The following is a 13290-nucleotide window of genomic DNA, read 5'->3' on the forward strand; positions in this document are numbered from 1 at the left end:
AACCTTTTAGAGACCGAGTGCCCAAACTGCAACCCAAAACCCACTTATGCATCCTTGAGTGCTGGGTAGGTGTGGCCCATTGGGTGGGTGTGGCCCATTGGGTGGGCATGGCTGCAGTGGTAAGGGCAGACTGGGTGGGACTAAAAAGTTCAATCAATCAATCCCAACTTTACAAGATCTTTTTTTTTCCCGCGAGAAGTTGAAATTGACTGATTGAACTTTTTTTTTTTTGCACAGGCGGTGGAGGCCTAAAGCAAAAAGGTTTTATAAAACCCAGCCGAAGGCCTAGGACTGGGGCAACGACGCGCGTGCCCACAGAGAGGGCTCTGAGTGCCGCCTCTGGCACCCGTGCCATAGGTTCGCCACCACTGTGCTAAGGCGTGTATGGATTTTGCAGGGCAAGATGGACTTTGTGATCCTCTTCGGCCTGTATCTCGGCCTGGTGCTGCTCAGCGTGGCGGTCTGCATCTCCTCCCGACGGGAGCAAAGCTTCTCTTGGAGGCTCATCAGGGGCACAACGCAAGTAAGGGTCATCCAGCTGTGTGCCGCTTTCTGCCCTTCCAACACAAATCTTCACACCTCTGGCTTGGACCCCAGTCCAGTCATTTATCTTATTTTTATTTATCAAATTTATATACCGCCCTTTAGACTTGCACACCTCTGGACAGTTAACTTTTGCTTGGGGAGAAAGAAAGGAAAGCCCAGCATTATAGCTGCTCCTCCTTCCACCATTTTGTAGGTCAACCTCCATCCCATCCTTCATTTGCAGTCTCTGCTCTAATACGAAGTACAGGTAGTCCTCGACTTACAACAGTTTATTTAGCAACCTTCAAAGTTACAACAGCACTGAAAAAAGTGACTTATGGCCATTTTTCACACTTTTGACATTGCAGCATCCCCACGGTCATGTGATCAAAATTCCAGCACTTGGCAACTTGTGTATTTGTGACGGTTGCAGTGTCCCAGGGTCAGGTGATCCTCTTTTTGTGACCTGACAAGCAAAGTCAATGGGGAAATCAGATTCACTTGACGACCATGTTACTAATTTAACAACTGCAGTGATTCACTTAACAAATGTAGCAAGAAAAGTTGCAAAATGGGGCAAAACTCAACAAATTTCTTACTTAGCAACATAAATTCTGGGCTCAATTGCAGTTGTAAGTTGATAACTACCTGTAGAAGCAAAATTCCCAGAATCTTTTCCTTTAGCATGGACATCAGCCCCTTTCAGGGAAGAAGATGGAAATGCTTCTTGTATGTTATTTCCTGAAATGAATTTATTGACTTATGAAATTTATGGGCTGCCCCAATCTGTTTCAACTTTGGGCAGCTTACAAAGTACAAAAATAAATACTATGAAAACCCAAAACATTATCACAAAGCCAGGGGAAAAACAATTTTAAAACAAGAATACCATATAATGGATCTGTCACCTGCTCTAACCCAAGACCTGGAGATACAGCCAGATCTCAAAAGGCTTCTTTGAAAAGAGGCAGGGGGAGGTCCATGCAAATCTCAGGAAGGACAGTGTTTTAAAGACTAGGACCCATGCTTTCTAAGGCTGTTCCTCTCCAAACACTGGGACAATCTTGATAGCATCACCTGGCTGTGACTTAAGATGCATATGTATCCCACAAACCAATGGCCTCACCAGTAACCTCATGTGGATGTTAAACAGAAGGGATGAGAGCATTGAGCCCTCATGTACCCAACATGAGGGATCTCTGGTTACTTCTCCCCCTCCCCATAATCTCCAACTAGACCTATCCATAGAAGAAGGAGAACACCATGAATCCCACACTCAGCCCTTGCATACAGTCCAGAGGGAAACCCGAACTGATGATACTGAAAATTACTGAGAGATTAACTTGTATCATGATGGTTACACTTTTCCTATCCAAGCACTGCCAGAAGTCAGCAACCAGAATGATCAATGTTGTCTTAAATATCAAGATTATTATTAAGATGGGAGCTGTTTGGGTCCCTGGGGAGATGCTGTTTCAGTAGATAGATAGATAACCTTTGTTGTCATTTTTTACTGTGGCACACATTAAAAATGAATTTTTTGTTGCCTGCTCTCACAAGTGTACAAATACATAACACATATAAACATGCTATATACTACATATGTATATACCTACATCCCTACATATAAATACATATAAATATTAATCACTGTCCATCTTGAATACCTAGCGGAAAGAGGAAACTTGAGAGTTCCCAGTAGATGACATCATTTGATGTAGGATACTAATATAAACAAAACAAAATATCCTGAAAGAATTGTGGGGTAGTGGCAGTCTGTCCTTGATGATGGGATCATGGTTCCCTATCCTCTTCTTTTCTAAAGATGTGGAGGATTGGTTCAGCAATGACTGTTTCCATCTTAGGGCCTCTTTAATTGCCGTTTGACAACTAACAACCTGAAAGTTAGCATCAAGGCTGACATTCGGCAGTTTGCTAGAGTCTCCTGCCTTCAGTTGCTGAGGGTTCTGGAGCAATGACCTTGCAGGTTTTGTGAGTGAGTGAGTTTGTCTGCACCTTTTCTTTTTTTAAAATAATTTTGTTGTTTTGTCTCCTTTGATGCAGGTGTTCTCCTATGTGATTCCAGCTCCAGTTCACAGAGCAGGTCAAAAGGCAATTCATGGACTCTTCCACACACGGTACTGCCCGTCTGCTTTTTTATTGGCTCCATTCTCTGGCATTTGTGAATATTGGCATTAATGGGCCCTTGGAACATCCTAGCTCGGTAAAATGGTTTCCAGTGTTGTTCAGACTTGCAATGTCCCTTCTACATACTCGCCTCCTAGTTTTATATGGCATACAATTTTGTGGTATCACATTGATCTTTAAATTTTGCTTGGGATGGGGTCTGCTGGACTACTGTCCTCTTTCTTCAGTATCTTTGACTTGTTGGAAAGAAATTGCTCCCGCGATGGCAAGAAGCCTGGAAAACAGTTGTAATACATTCAGCATTCTCACAACATCCTCTCAGGAACTAGACCCTCCCGGTCTTCTGTTTGTAGCTCCAGAGCAGGTACGGAACAAAGGAGGCCTTTCTTCACCAAGCTTTTTAGCTAAGAGCAAAATGGCGGTCATTCTGTGGTCCTAGCTCCCCTTCTGATTCCTTGGGCCACTCAGTGCAACAGCAGAAGTTCCTCCATTTGGATGCTTCTGAGGGGATGGTCTTTGGAAATGATACAAGCCAAAGAAATTAATAAACACGCCACCCTAAAACTACAAAAAGCGGAACCAGCCTTGGTCTGCTATGCGCATGCAGCTGCCAGGTAGGTGAAGTGAATTCACCTAAGTCAGGGCTTTTCAGCCAGTGGTACGGGTACCACCCGTGGTACATTGGCACCTGGCAGGTGGTACGCGACCATCCTAGAAAAGTGGTAGTGTGGGAAGGGAATGAGCTGAACCGGTGGCAGCACCGCACAAGCCTGAGCGAGAGATGGCTGGAGCTGCAGGGCTGTCAGGGCTCAGTGGAAGCGCCAGGATCAGCGCCAGGCTCCAGCTGGAGCTCGGCGCTGATCCTGGTGCGTCTGCTGAGCCCAGAAGAAGCGCCGATCACCTGGAATGTTGCAGCATTGCCAGGGTCTTGTGATTTACATTCAGATGCTTGGCAACTGATTCATATTTATGACGGTCACAGTGTCCCAGGGTCATGTGAAGTGACCAAAACCTGCTGCAACCACCCAGCAGACGGGGGGAATAAAAACCAAACACCCCCCCACCCCACCCCCACTGCCAATCCTCAACAGAAATTCTCACAACAATGAAAACCTCGGACAGGAGGAAGAGCGCCACTGGGCGGGCAGGCAGGTGTCTTGCTCGGCTGTGGCTTGTGGGGCACTTTTTTCAATGCCATTGTAACTTCGAACAGTCACTAAGTGAACTGTTGTAAGTCGAGGACTACCTGTACTTTATCACTTTTTTCCTCTTTTTTCTTTTTGGTCATCAAGTTTTTGACACCTTGCTAGGCGACTGGTGGTACTCAGATGTTGCCATATCCTAAAAGTGGTACAATGGGTGAAAAGGTTGAAAAGCCCTGACCTAAGGCGTCTGTATTGAGTTGGGAGTTAGGATTGTAAACCACGGAACAGGTTTTGAGGCCCGATAGGCAAACTCGGGTCAGAGGCAGTTCCCTTTCCCTGAAAAGCGGGGAGAAGAAACACATCTCATTCTCTCCTTGCTGCAGAAATTCTTTCTTTGTGGTCTTGCACTTGGTCTTAGAAGGGCTGGTTTATGGCGAGTATACCTGGGAAGTGTTCGGCTACTGCCAAGAGCTGCAGTTCAGCAGGCTTGTCCTCCTTCTTCCTTACCTCCTGTTGGCTGTGAATACAGCTTTCTTCATCCTCTGCTCCAAAAGTAATCCAGGTGAGGCCCTTTTCCTTGCAAGCCCAGCTCTTGAACACTGGCACTGTCCTGGGCGGGCGGTTGACGGTGCCCCACTACCTGCTGTCTGGCTGTGGACTGAGCAAGCAATGGTTTGGGGCAGTGATGGCGAACCTTTTAGAGACTGAGTGCCCAAACTGCAACCCAAAACCCACTTATGCATCATCGAGTGCCGGGTGGGTGTGGCCCATTGGGTGGGTGTGGCCCATTGGGTGGGCATGGCCGCGGTGGTAACGGCAGACTGGGTGGGACTAAAAAGTTCAATCAATCAATCCCAACTTTGCAAGAACTTTTTTTTCCCCGCAAGAAGTTGAAATTGATTGATTGAACCTTTTTTTCTTTTTTTTTGCACACAGTGGCGGAGGCCTGAAAAGGTTTTATAAAACCCAGCTGAAGGCCTAGGACTGGGGTGACCGCACGCGTGCCCACAGAGAGGGCTCTGGGTGCCGCCTCTGGCACCCATGCCCTAGGTTCGCCACCACTGGTTTTGGGTAAAGCCTGTTCTCTTTCCACACCGGTAGTTCTACCTTAAAGCTTGAATACTGCTGGGAGTCTTAGCTGATGTACGTACTCAAGAGCCTGATTGCTGACATACAGGTAGTCCTTGACGTACGATCACAATTCAGCCCAAACTTTCTGTTGCTAAGTGAGACATTTGTTAAGTGAGTTTTGCCCCATTTTATGACCTTTCTTGCCACAGTTGTTAAGTGAATCACTGCAGTTGTGAAGATACGGTTATTAAGTAAATCTGGTTTACTTAATAACCATAAGAAGGTCACAAAAGGTGACCTTGGGACACAGCAACTGTCCTAAATCAGAGTCAGTTGCCCAGGGTCTGTATTCTGATCACATGACCATGCCGCAACCGTTGTTAGTATCAAAAATGGTTATGTCGCTTTTTTCAGTGCTGTTGTAACTTTGAATGGTCACTAAATGAACTCTTGTATGTCGAGGACTACCTGAATTCCTATCCAAAGGTGTAGATGTTACAAGTTAACACGAGTTCCATGAAATAATCCAGTGTTAGGAAATGTTGCAATAATGGCTTATACAAAGAACAAAACTACTTGGTCTGTAATTCAAAGATTCTGCAATTCTGCGAGGCAGTTCTCGTGAACTTACATGGGTTTTGTATATTCACAAACAACAATTTAGCTTGCTCTCTTACAGTTTAATAAATGGGGGATTAAAATGTCACATATTTGACTCCAAAGGCAGTTCTTGACTTACTCCAGCTATAGCGGCACACTGTTTAGGATACATAAAAGTTGTAATACTACAAGTTCACACATCAAGTTGGCTTTAGATGTGAGCTTTCAGAACGAACGATTCTTTTACATCCTCCTGTGAATTGGGGACATCGGCCTATTTAGTGTGTCAAACTGCTGTGGGAAATGAATACTGCATGTCTGTTGTTATAGTCCTGATCAATTAAAAGTCTTAATTTCAAGATCTGGAATCTACAAGAAACGTTTTTGACTTCTAGATGGGTTTCATTAAAACAAATCCTTTGACAGTAGGATTTTGCTGCTTGGCCAGCTGAAAGCATCAGAGGTATTCATGGGCTATACTCGAGTCAGTATTGAGCAGGGTAGTTCTAACTCTCCAAGAAGGTTTGATTTCTGCAGATATCTTAAAATTCAACACAGGTAATCCTCGACTTACAACAGTTCATTTAGTGACTGTTCAAAGTTACAAGAGAACTGAAAAAAGTGAGTCAAGGCTATTTTTCGCACTTAACAACCGTCGCAGCCTCCCCACCGCCACGTAATCAAAATTTGGACGCCTGGCAACTGGTTCATATTTATGACGGTTGCATAGTGTCCCAGGGGGGCCATGTGATCCCATTTTGCGAACTTCTGACCAGCAAAGTCAACGGGGAAGCCAGGTTCACTTAAGAACCACGTCACTAACTTAACAACTGCAAGGGTTCACTTAACAATCGTGACAAGAAAAATCATAAAATGGGGCAAAATTCACTTAAATAATAATAATAATAATAATAATAATAATAATAATAATAATAATAATAATAATAATAATAAATTGGAAGGGACCTTGGAGGTCATCTAGTCCAACCCCCTGCTCAGGCAGGAAACCCTACACCATTTCAGACAAATGGCTGTCCAGGCTCTTCTTAAAAACTTCCAGTATTGGAGCATGCACAGCTTCTGGAGGCAGGTTGTTCCACTGGTTAATTGTTCTCACTGTCAGGAAGTTTCTCCTTAGTTCTAGGTTGCTTCTCTCCTTGATGAGTTTCCATCCGTTGCTTCTTGTCCTGCCTTCAGGCGCTTTGGAGAATAGCTTGACTCCCTCTTCTTTGGGGCAGCCCCTGAGATACTGGAACCCTGCTATCATGTCCCCCCTCGTCCTTCTCTTCGTCAAACTAGACATACCCAATTCCAGCAACCGTTCCTTATATGCTTTGGCCTCCAGTCCCCTGATCATCTTTGTTGCTCTTCTCTGTTGTACTCTTTCTAGAGTCTCAGCATCTTTTTTATATTGTGGTGACCAAAACTGGATGCAGTATTCCAAGTGTGGCCTTACCAAGGCATTGTAAAGTGGTATTAATACTTCACGTGATCTTGATTCTATCCCTCTGTTAATGCTTCATTTAGCCACAGAAATGTTGGGCTCAGTTGTGGTCGTACGTCGAGGACTACCTGTACTCTAATTTGAGAGAGAGAAAGAGGATTAAATTGTAAAGAGTTTGATCACAGTCTGCTAATGACTTGCAAAAGCAAACAGACTACGTTTGCCGTTGCTTCCTCTTCTGCTGGCTGCTGCACAAGCAGTACCTCCCTCCCTAATGTGGGGGGAATGAGGGTGGGTAGGGTTTAGAATGGTGGTGTAAGGACCCACTTCAATCCCACATCTTAAGAAAGCAGAACTCTTGGAAACGATTTCTTCCAACAGGAACTTTTATTAAGAGTAGTTGATAGCAGGCATAATAGACAGGATCTGAGATTTCCCGTGCAGAGTGATAGATTAAGGTATCTCCAAACTAGACCCCATCCCATAGTCCGCCCGTCCGGTATGGGATGGCCAATCCCCAGGTGTTAAGTCCATCGTGGGAAAAGGGGAGATAACATTGGCCCGTCTCCAGTTCACACAGTGATGGTCAGCGGCTTCTTCACGCCTTCCTCTGAGATCGCAGAAATAAACCAGGCACTGGGTTACATCCCTTATTTCCTCCCGTGTTCTAGCTGACAGTTTGGGAAGATAATGTTCAGAGAGAGACATAGCGCAGGAAGCAAATTGTTACATTGTAGCGGGCAGGGGACACAAAGGCAATAAACAAAGCAAAAGGTTACATTGTAGCTAATAGAGGAAACGAAAGCAATAACCCCGCAGGCACATCCCCCCTCCCCCTTGGGAGAATGGCAGAACCCAGGGAAGGTGAGATTTGTTTTTAGATCAGAGGAGATAGATAGAAATGAAATAGAAATGGGTTCTGACAGGTGGGTTTAATTATCAGTCAAGTGACCTGAATTTGAACTGAGTTGCAGATCCAGAGGAGGGTACAAATTCGTGGTCGCCTGGGCAATTTCTGAACACGGGCCAGATTTGATCATCAACCTGTGAGTCCCATCATCCAGATTATTAATATCAGGATTGAATAGTACTGGCTCCGGAAGGGATGTGACCCAGAGCCTAACTTGGCCAAAGTAGCTGAGTAGATGCCATTCCTCTGGTCGGAAGCCATATCACTGAAGTATGTCCAAATGCATCCAGTCATTTTGTAGGACAAAGAAGGGAAGCGGTGCTTTAAAACTGGCACTCGTGTAAACAACTTAAATTGCCTCAGCTGCTGGTTGGGAATCCGATGGAGGAAGGATGCGTAAGTGCAATTAGCTGGGCCTCTCTCTGCTGTAGTGAAGGGATGTGAGGAGCAGCCCACAGACGCTTCTTTCGTACAGAGCAGGAAAGATTTGCTTCAGAGGAAAACAGCGGATTTGGTCTCTGATCTGGACCCTCAAGGTTAACTTTATGGTACTTCAGGTACAGTAGATCAGGGGTCCCCAACCTTGGCAACTTTAAGGCCTGTGGACTTCAACTCCCAGAATTCCCCAGCCAGCGATGCTGGCTGGGGAATTCTGGGAGTTGAAGTCCACAGGCCTTAAAGTTGCCAAGGTTGGGGGCCCCTGCAGTAGATGGCAGGAAGGAAATCTCACCACAGCCAAGACATTTTATTTATTTATTTATTTATTAATTGCATTTATATCCCGCCCTTCTCCTTACGGACTCAGGGCGGCTGACAATTGAATAAAATACTAACATATATACATACTTAATTAAAATTTGATTAAAACGAAATATTTAAATATGTCCAATTTAAAAGTAATTAAAACCCCCTTGCAGTCTGCGTTGTTCTGCTAGTAAGAATCCTTGCTTTTTCCCACAAGGTATCATCACCAAAGCCAACCAGCTTCTCTTTCTTCACGCGTATGCATACGACGGTCTGATGTTTCAACAAGATGCTGAATGCCCTACCTGTGCCGTGAGAAAACCCGCCAGATCCAGGCATTGCGGTAAGAGTCTCGGTTTAGCCTCTGTCCCTGGAAAGCCTATTGATGCACTATGACAGTGATGGCGAACCTTTTAGAGACCGAGTGCCCAAACTGCAACCCAAAACCCACTTATGCATCGTCGGGTGCCGGGTGGGTGTGGCCCATTGGGTGGGCGTGGCCAATTGGGTAAGTGGCCCATTGGGTGGGCGTGGCAAATTGGGTGAGTGTGGCTGCAATGGTAAGGGCAGACTGGGTGGGACTAAAAAGTTCAATCAATCAATTCCAACTTTGCAAGATCTTTTTTTTTCCCGTGAGAAGTTGAAATTGATTGATTGAACCTTTTTTTTTTTTTGCACATGGCAGCAGAGGCCTTATAAAACCCAGCTGAAGGCCCAGGACTGGGACGACGGCACGCATGCCCACAGAGAAGGCTCTGAGTGCCGCCTCTGGCACCCGTGCCATAGGTTCACCACCACTGCACTATGATCTGCTTCAGAGCTGCCGATCCAGACCCTGCTGTCATTTAGAGAGAGGTCAGTGGGGAACCTGCCTTGTCCTCCACCCAGCTCTCCGGAGCACAGGAACTCTGTCCCAGGAGGGCATCCTTTCCCACAGAAAACGAAAAACGTGCCCTACTACAGCCTTGGCTTCCTCTGCTGCCTGGGAGGCCGGGTCAACATTTTTCAGTTTTTTTTTTATTTCAATGACAGCTTGATGGACATCAGGAACCTTTTTTGATGACCCAGGGCCCTGCAGGGAGGCAAAGCAGTCAGCTGGCAAGAGAAACAGTCCTTTATTAACTGCCAATGTTCCCCAAAAGCTCCCACATATGCTGGCAAGCCTTCAACTGAAGCACACACACACACACACACACACATTCCCTTCAGCGGCCTCTGGCTCAAGGCCAGACAGATAACAAGAAAACAAAACAGAAACTTAATGAGTCCTTTTAAATCCCAGCTTGTCTACAGTCTGCAAGGAGAAATTCAGAAATGCAGTCTGCCGTAGTAGAGCAGGAAACCAGCCAGTCCGATATTCAAGGTATCCAGGTTAAACAAAGAGAAGAGCACAATTCACAACGGTCCCAAGATACCACGTTTGTTCCCGGCAAATGCCCCACCCCACAGCGTCTCCTTAAATCTTAATCCCCAGGTGTGCCTTGTGGAGTGGGGCAGGCCGCTGTCCTCCCTCTCACCTGAACTCTGCCTGCCCTGTTCCAAACCTGAAGGGCCCTGGCCTGCCTCAGCCTGCTCTTCCCCACAGTCCTCCAAAGCCACAGACACCCCCTCCTGGGCATCAACAAGGTCCTGCTCCAGCTCCATGTCCTCGGATTCCGGCTGGGACGGAGGCATGACACCTTTCCCAGAAAGGACCAGTTGGAATGGACCCTGCCCAAAGTCCACTGGGAGGGGAGTGGCTATCGAAGGATCAGAAACCCTCTCCAAGGGGTCACCGAGAAAGCCTCCCCCCCCACACACATAAATTCTCACTTGTTATCCCTTTGCTGTCCCTCTGTACAGATCCTCTAAATCAGATTTTAAATCTGGGCTGCCAAGTTAATGTACTGCTGTCTTTAATGTGGAATGAAACTCTATAGAAAGGAGCGTAGTGCGGATAGTCCTCAACTTACAAACACAACCGAGCCCCAGATTTCGGTTGTCAAGCAAGACCGTTAAGTGAGGTTTGCCCCATTTTATGACCTTTCTTGCCACAGTTAAGTGAATCACTGCAGTCGTTAAGTTAGGGACACGGTTGTTAAGTGAACCTGGCTTCCCCATTGACCGTGCTTGTCAGCAGGTCACAAAAGGGGATCACGTGACCCAGGACACAGCAGTGGTCATAAATATGAGCCAGTTGCTAAGCATCTGGATTTTCATTATGCGAGCGTAAGGATGGTACAACTGTCGTGTGAAAAATGGTCATAAGTCACTTTTTTTTCAGTGCTGGGGTAACTTCGAACAGTCACTAAACGAACAGGTGTTAAGGACTACCTATAGCAGTGATGGCGAACCTTTTAGAGACCAAGTGCCCGAAACCCGGTCCTGCTCCTGCCTCCCTACCCCCGCTCACTCCGCCCCTGCCCTGCCCGCTCCACCCCCGCTCCACGCTCCGCTCACCTGCAGGGCCACCCACCGCCTTCACGGCCTGCCGCAGATCGCCCAGGCAGCCTAGCAGCACCATGGCCATGCCCTCTGCCCGCGCCCCGCAGCATCATCTGCACATGACAGGGCGCAAGGGTCAAGTCTTGTCCCCGCTGCCCAGCTGCCATGTCCTTGGCTGCACTGCTCTGCGCAGGCTGTGCTCGGGGGCGACTCTCCTCCGGGGGGGCTGCTGGTGAGGAGGGGGCGTGGGAGGAGACGGGCTGGGGCGATGGCACGCGTGCCCACAGAGAGGGCTCTGAGTGCCACCTCTGGCACCCGTGCCATAGGTTCGCCACCACTGACCTATAGTATTTACAGTAATTAATTCATTTCCATTGCAGAGTATTCTTTAACTTGCTGTTAAATCTCTTTTCTTATGAAACTGGGAAGTCATATTCAGAAAACTGTTAAGAGGAGAGCCGATTAAATCTTTGCAGTATCAAAAATCGATGCAGTTTGATATGCCAAGTTTTTCCTCCTTCACGAAAGCCAACCTTCTTTGCTATTGCTCCTAGATCGAAATGCTGCCTTATTTGGCTTTCGGTTTCATTATAATTTCTTAAAATCTTGACCCTCGGCCTCCATTTTCCACTCAGGCGTATGCCGTGGCTGCGTACATCGCTTTGATCACCATTGTGTTTGGGTCAACAACTGTATTGGAGCCTTCAACATCCGGTTCTTCCTTTGCTACCTGCTCACTTTGATCTCCATGGCAGCTTCTATTGCAGCTCTAACAGCCGGCTTCCTCATCCAGGTGGTCCTTTTGTCAAATCTTACGTTGGGATATTATACTGATGACCAAGGTCAAGAACATTCAGTTGACACCTTCTTTCTTATTCAGGTAAATATTGACTAACTTGTGCATTTTTTCATGAGGGGAGGGTACAAAGACTGAATTTCAAAAGCCCGAGAGGGTAGAAGAGATTGAAGTCACGTCTTTGTCTTAGACAGTACTTGAAAATATTTGATAGGACATTAAATGATTTTGCTTGCTTCCTAATCAGTCAATACAATCTTGAAGGCAGTTTTAGCCTAAGAGCTCTCAACTAGTGGAACCGCCGATTGTGTGATTCTTCACGGGAGATAGCCATATGACCAAACTGCTTCAGCAGAAGGCTAGGCTACATGACCTCTGGGGTCTCTTCCAACTCAGATTTAGCAAGTGATGTTGCCAGAATGAATTACTGGCTAGGCTAGGCTAGGAGGGGAAATGGAGATCCTGTGTATCTGGATTTTAACTCGTTTCCGCCTCTCTTCACAGCATCTTTTCTTGACCTTTCCTAGAATTGTATTCGTGCTGGGCTTTGTCATCCTTCTGTTGGTTATACTGGGCTCCTATTTCTGCTTCATCCTGTATCTCGTACTGACCAACCAGACGAGCAACGAATGGCTTAAATCAGCAAGATATACACACTCATACTCAGAGCAAAACAGCAGACAGGAAGGCTATCAAAATATTTACTCCAAAGGAGTCTGGGCCAATCTGGCAGAAATTGTGACGCCTCTGACAAGTCCTGCAAAGAAAAGGAAGTGAATCCCTCAACATACACACCCGTGGACCCGGCAAAACAGTTTGCACCTTACAAACTTACCTTCTGTAGAATGAATTTTTATTCTGTCTACTAACTAAATGATGAATACTCAGAAGTGGGAAATGAGTTAACATATTAGAAGATTGTTAATGTGAGCACCGAGTGCTATTCTTTGCACTTTTTAAAGTTTGCCTGCTAAAAAGCCCCAGGGATGAGGCGATACATTGATATTGTGGAGGTGAAAGTGGTTGGTCGCACAGTTAGGCAGCTGTTTAGACATGATTTGGCATTTTTATCCACCTACTGAGTCCCTCCCAAGGACCTGGGAAAAGCAGATGTTGTTTGATGGTGTAAAAGGCATCATTGCAGGATTTAAGCTGTTCCGTGTCAAGCTGCCTTTTACAATTGACTGAAGGGACTTTTGTCAATCGTGTTCCAAATGTTGCTCCAGATGTTTTGGGATTGCACCCAAGGTGCTAATTACTACTGGGACTATCTTCGCTCTCCTTTGCCACAGCTGTTCTATTTTCTATTTACATGTCTTAGTATTTTATGGTTTTCTCCAGTTCTTTCTCTTGTCTCCAGATATGCCACGTCCACTATCCAGACTTTTTTTTTTTATCAACAACTGTTAAGTCTTGGGAGTGTTGGCAGGTGCTTGTCTGCATTATTATATTATATTTTTTTGGTGAGGTAAGATGACTGGAT

General features: G+C 46.1%; 1 protein-coding gene across 1 annotated transcript; it reads left to right on the forward strand.

Annotated features, from left to right (window-relative positions):
* The first annotated feature begins 403 nt into the window (after positions 1–403).
* Positions 404–12765, forward strand: ZDHHC4 (zinc finger DHHC-type containing 4). The gene is made up of 6 exons (XM_015827328.1): positions 404–523; positions 2590–2663; positions 4202–4380; positions 8805–8930; positions 11647–11891; positions 12312–12765. Exons 1-6 carry the CDS (start codon positions 404–406, stop codon positions 12582–12584), a joined length of 1017 nt encoding a protein of 338 aa, XP_015682814.1. The 3' UTR covers positions 12585–12765.
* The last annotated feature ends 525 nt before the right edge of the window (positions 12766–13290 follow it).

The sequence above is a fragment of the Protobothrops mucrosquamatus genome, unplaced genomic scaffold, assembly GCF_001527695.2.
Source record: "Protobothrops mucrosquamatus isolate PMUCROS unplaced genomic scaffold, P.Mucros_1.0 scaffold3618, whole genome shotgun sequence".
Taxonomy (NCBI): domain Eukaryota; kingdom Metazoa; phylum Chordata; class Lepidosauria; order Squamata; family Viperidae; genus Protobothrops; species Protobothrops mucrosquamatus.